Here is a 5550-nt window from a genome sequence, read left to right as displayed (position 1 = left end):
GCTAGTCCCCTCCGAGCTGGGGTAGAACCCAGGAGTCCTGGCTCCCAGCCTCCCGCTCTAACGGCTAGTCCCCTCCGAGCTGGGGTAGAACCCAGGAGACCTCGCTCCCAGCCCTTCTGCTGTAACCCACTAGAGTCAGCCCCTCACTCGCTCAATCCCTTGCCAGTTGCTCATGTGCTATCCCCAAGTAGCAGCACCATGTTGCAATGCTGGCCTTGAGGTGAATGCTACAAGCTGGTGCTCAGGACACCTGGGTTCAGTTCCCAGCTCCACTGCTGCCTCCCCATGTGACATTGGGCAAGTCACTGACTCTTTCTGGGCCTCAGTTTCCATCTATAAAATGGGGAGGATAATCCTGCCTATGTCTAGAGCTTGTGATCTTGTTGGGACAGGGACTGTGTCTGTGCAGTGCCCAGGCTGACGGAGACCCTGATCTCAGTTAAGGTTGGTGCAGTGCCTGGCGTGACGGGGCCCCCCTCTCAGTCTAGCTGCCTTACATAGTGCCCTGGCAGCAGCCTTGGAAATGGCCACCCAGCCAAACTGGAGCTGTGGCAAGTGTAACCGGGAAGGGACGGGCTACATTTTGGAGGGCAGGGGGCAGCATGCATGTGCCTTAACTGGTGGCAGATGTGCTGCAGTGCAGGGTTGCCCCCCCCGGAAGAGTGATGTGCCCCATGGTGGGGACAAATGGGTGGCCAACAGGGGATCCCTACAGTCCATATCCATGCGGCTTGAGTTCCTGCACTGACCCGCCCCCCAAGCTGGCACTGCCTCTGCCCCTTACCTTCATGGAAGCTGTCTTGCAGGTGGCTCTGGAGTTGATACAACTCATCTAACCCATCACAGGGCGACCTTGAGGCACATGTCTCAAAGACTGTTTCATAGGAGGCCAGTTCTTCCAGAAAGCACTGCTCTTCTGGAGACAGGTCCGTGGAGGGCGAGGGAGCCAAGGTCCCACTGCCGCTCTCTTCGGCGTCCAAGCTTAGTGGACTACTGACGTTCCCACCACAGAAGTGGTGGTGGAGGGGGCACCGGACACCGGCGCCACTCTTCTCGAACAGAGAGGTGGACAGGTCCTGGAGAAGGTTCTCCACGGTGTCCTCTTCCAGGAGGCTCTCCTCGGGGCAGGAAAGGAAGGAGAAGTCAATGCTCCTCCAGCTCTTGAGGGGCTGGAAGTCCAGGCAGGGGCTGGGCATGCCGGCAGGCAGGGAGGAGCTGCGGGTGACCTGGCCTTGCTTTGCCTGGAGGGAGAGCTCCGTGGAGTGGAAGGAGCTGAAGTCTTCAGCCAAGCTGCTGATGTGCCTGGCCAGCAGGTCAATCTCAGTCTTTTCTTTTTCAGAATATCTGAAGAAGGTCTGTTTGATGGGCGAGGCCTCCGGGGTGAGCACCCCCTCGGGCACCATGGGCACATCAATATAGAGGGGGGCTCTGACCTCCGGCAGCGTCATGACGGTGCAATCCCCATTACCGGGGCTGTCAGGAGTGGGCGGCAACTTCTCATAGAGAGCACTGCAGTTCTCCGGAGGGTAGAGGAGCTCGGAGGAAGTGGTGGTGGGAGGGGAGGTGGCTGTGGTGGGAGGGTAGGACTCCTGGGTCCCGAACATGAAGGTGCAGCCCTGGTGGGGCGTGTAGGGAGGCGTGCAGACAAAGTCCTTGGCGGAGCCACCTGGGTTGTCCCTCCGGAAGGCCGGCTCGTAGGCAGTGGGGAAGAACACGTAGCTGAACTCGGTGTCTTTGCCCGGCTGGCCCTGGGTGGAGCCAGAGGCCTCCTCCATGGAGGAGAGATTGCCCAGCTCCATGGCCATCGATGCTCCCTCGTGGCTCAGGCTGGTGCCCTCTGCATACTCCAGGCTGGCGAAATCGAAGGAGGGCACCGGGGCGGCACCGGTGGGGGTGCCGGACAGGGGCGTGAAGACCTGGTCGGGGCTGGAGAGCTGCGCCGGGGACAGCAGCCCCTCGGAGTAGGGCGGCGCGGCGCTTAGCACGTAGGCCACCTGCGGCTCCTCCGAGGCCAGCTGCTGACGCAGGCACCAGGCTTCCGAGTCACTGGCGAGCAAAGGGAGGCAGGGTTAGTGCTGGAGCTGGCAGGAGTGACCCCCCCGACCCCAGCTCGGGGCTCTCCAATACACCCGCCTGTTGCACCACGACACACAGACCAGGCTCTGGACAAGGAGTCAGGACGCCTGGGTTCTATCCCTAGCCCCTGACCTTGGGCAGGCCCCTTCACACCATCTATTTAGACTGCGAGCTCTTTGGGGCAGGGACCGTCTCTCGTGCTGGGTCTGATCTCTGTCAGGGGCTATGCAACACCCGGCCCGATGGGGTCCCTGACCCTGCCTCGGGCTCCTGGGTTCTAGCCCAAACCAAATCAGGGCCTGATCCCAGAAGCTGCTGAGTGCCCAGGACCCTCAGTCTGGCTTGGGGCCCTGTAACCCAGGAAGAGGCTGGTTGCATGTAGTTACCTGATGATGTAGTTGTGGCAGGTGACGGGGATCTCAGCGCTCTCCATTCGTGCCAGGGAGTAGATCCAAACCCAGCTGACACCATTCTTGGTCTGGAGTCGGACGACCATTTCCACCTGTGGCTCACCAGCATCGCCCACTGCAGGGGGAGAAAGAGGGCAGGGGGTTAGTGTCACGGATCCTCGGGAGCCCAGCCCAGCCCTCAGTCGCTCGGGGCGGAGAGGAGGGGATACTCACACAGGCGGCAGTGCTGGGCTGAGGCGTGGCTCAGGTCCTCTGGGTGCATCAGGCTGTACCACGACCGGCATAGGAGCTCACTCTTCTCAAAGCCCAGATGGAAGATCACACTGCAGGGGAGCCAAGCAAAGGAGACCATTGAGCACTCACGAGGAGCGGAGAACGACCCACAGAGCAGCACAGAGCTGGGACTCAGAACACCTGGCTTCTACCTCTGGCACTGGGAAGGGAGTTGGGTCTAGTGGGTTAGAGGTGGAGCCAGGACTCCTGGTTCTCCTCCCAGCTCTGCCACTCCACTTGAGCCAGTCCTTCCCACTCTTGCTGCCTCGGTTTCCCCTCCTGCGCTTTGAACAGACGAAGCAGGGGTTGTCTTTCATTCTGCGTCTGTGGAGCTCCTGACATGATCAGGGCCCCTGACCTGGATCAGGGTTTGGTTTATAGACTCAGCTCAGGGGCCCATCTATCCCGGTACCCCATATTTTACAGCTGCCCAGAGCAGGGTTCAAGGCACCCTGCTGAGATGGGTAACCACCCCTGATTTTCTTCCTAACCCCTTCACACAACTCCTTATGCCCTAAATCAGGACATGCCAGAAGGTCCCTCCTCCCCCTGTGCTGAAGGCTGAGCCCCTCCTCACCTCTCTGAGATGTCCAGGATGGCCAGGTCCTTGGTGTGCCGGCTCTCGAAGGAGGCCAGGAAGAGTGAATTGTGGCTGAGCCGTGGCTTGGGCTCTAGCGGGGTGCAGAAGGCCATGAAGACGGGGTTGGTGGACCAGTAGGAGCCGGACGGTGGCTGGTGGAAGCGGCCTCGGATTAGCACCAGCTTGTTCCCCGCGCTCTGGCGCCGCACGGTCTTGGAGGTGTTGAAATGGCACCGGAACAAGCGGTCTGGAAATCAGCAAGGGGAGAAGATGGTGAGTGTGTGGGGCAAACGTAGGGAGTCTGGGCACGCGGGGAGGGAGCTCACAGAAGAACTTAATGCACTGGGGAGTGTCAACTCCAGGAATATTAGATTAGTACAGGAATGAATCTATCCTCACATGCCCATCTCTAGCTATCCACCCAGCCTTATATAAACCCGTCCACCCACCTAGCCACCCATCCATCTCCCCCTCTCAGATTTCCATAGTGGCTGCGCTCTCTCTCATTTCTATGTCTATTTGCATACTCTGCATGGATGTCTCTACCCTCTGTCCCTCCTTGGCCGGCCGCTCAGATCCTCCGCTCTGCTCTTTCTCAGTTTTCATGCTCTTCCCAAGTGGCATCGCATGCAGAATAATTTCAACGCAAGCCCCAATCACACAGGGACCCACCTGTATCAGTCGGGGAGGGCAGCGCCAGCTGATTTCTCATCACAAAGTGGTCGGTGGGGTCAATGATGTCGTAAATACTGTCTCCTTGGGCTACCAGGTCCACCTGGGGGGTGAGGTAATGGCGAGATGTTAGCGCACACTGCCATGCAACACAAGGAACAGGCTGCTCGGAGCTGAAGCCCAAGGGTTGGCAACACACATCATTGTGCCAGGATTTCTATGTGGTCATATAACACAGATCGGCATTTGGCAGGTAGCTGTGTATTTATGCTCCACAAGCTATCAGTGTCTGTGTTAGAAACACTGCTTAACAACAAGCACAGGGGAAATACACAGTGAGATCCTCACTGGTTAACTCTAGAAATAGTCATCCCTCTACCTATCCATCCCCATATCTATCTATCTCCACATGCATCCCTCTACCTGTCCATCCCCATATCTATCCATCGATCGATCTATCTCCACATGCATCCCTCTACCTGTCCATCCATCCCCATACACATCCCCTCTCTCCCCCAGCTCGGTAGTATGTACAGGAGCGGAAGAGTCGGTGTGTGGATAACCCAGCCACCGGCTCGCCGACTGAGCCCTTACCATCGAATGTCCCAGGTGCTCTGCTACGTTCTCCGAGACGTAGATCAGCTTCCCTTCGCCGGTGAACGCCAGGAGGAAGCCTGGGAGCGTCTGCACGAACTCTTCCAGGTCCTGGGATGACAGCAGGCTCTCCAGCCCTCCCAGGGCACCTGTTGTGGAAGAGGAGAGGGAGTCAGGATACAAAGCCCTTTCCATGCATTGCAGCCCGGCCGTACCATGGACAGCGACCCGCGGCAGCCACTGACACAGGAGCCTGCAGCTTCAGAGCCATGGACAGCGACCCTACCGCTACCTGGGCAGCACCATGGACAGCGACCTGGACTCAGTGCCCCAAGGCCATGTAGCTTCAGCACCACGGACAGTGCCGCGAGCCATTTACCCCTACCCCAGCCCCCTTGGCTGGAGGCGCCCCATAGCCAGACACCCACTGGGCACTGGTGTCTAACAGGTGTCTGTCTGGGCACATTGGCTCCTCACTTCTCCCTGCCCAGTGCCAGTCAGGAAACGCGTCTCTCTCGCTCACACACACACACACTCTCGGTGCTGGTTACCTTTGGCGAAGAAGATGGACTTGCGGGTGTAGATACACGCCAGCGACATGATGTGCAGGTAGGAGAGCCGGACTTTGTCCCCTTCCGGGATGGGCAGCAGGTCCTTGAGATTGCGGATCTCGGCGTTGATCTGGTCCCGCCGCGCCTTGGAGGCGCCCTTGGTGGAGCGGTACATCTGGGCTTCTCCACGCTCGGCGCTTGGCGGCGGTCGGTCGGTCCGTCTGGCTGGCTGTGTGGCTCCCAGATTCCTGCCGGCAGATCTGGTTGAGAGCCTCAGCCTGCATCCCGGCTTTTATAGGCTGCTGGGAGTGTGGGCACTGGCATGGCAAGGAAAGTGGGGCGGGAAGATTTGCTCAGATCAATGGAGGGACATGGCTGGGAAGCTGCTCCCCCC

General features: G+C 59.2%; 1 protein-coding gene across 1 annotated transcript in view; it reads right to left on the bottom strand.

The window, feature by feature from the left end:
• NPAS4 (neuronal PAS domain protein 4) overlaps window positions 1–5346 on the bottom strand; it is a 5868-nt gene extending 522 nt beyond the window's left edge. The window contains exons 1-7 of the mRNA XM_024209919.1: window positions 5157–5346; window positions 4606–4754; window positions 4012–4114; window positions 3337–3586; window positions 2700–2809; window positions 2463–2601; window positions 785–2046 (exon numbers count right to left, since the gene is read on the bottom strand). Of these exons, the coding sequence (XP_024065687.1) occupies window positions 785–2046; window positions 2463–2601; window positions 2700–2809; window positions 3337–3586; window positions 4012–4114; window positions 4606–4754; window positions 5157–5331 (2188 nt within the window). The 5' untranslated portion in view covers window positions 5332–5346. The remainder of the gene's footprint in view (window positions 1–784; window positions 2047–2462; window positions 2602–2699; window positions 2810–3336; window positions 3587–4011; window positions 4115–4605; window positions 4755–5156) is intronic.
• Between the last annotated feature and the right edge of the window lie 204 nt (window positions 5347–5550).

This window comes from Terrapene carolina, unplaced genomic scaffold (assembly GCF_002925995.2).
Source record: "Terrapene carolina triunguis isolate 2854851 unplaced genomic scaffold, T_m_triunguis-2.0 Scaffold89, whole genome shotgun sequence".
Classification (NCBI taxonomy): Eukaryota; Metazoa; Chordata; order Testudines; family Emydidae; genus Terrapene; species Terrapene triunguis.
Note: the sequence above shows the minus strand (reverse complement) of the source record. Positions and strands in the feature narration are given on the sequence as shown.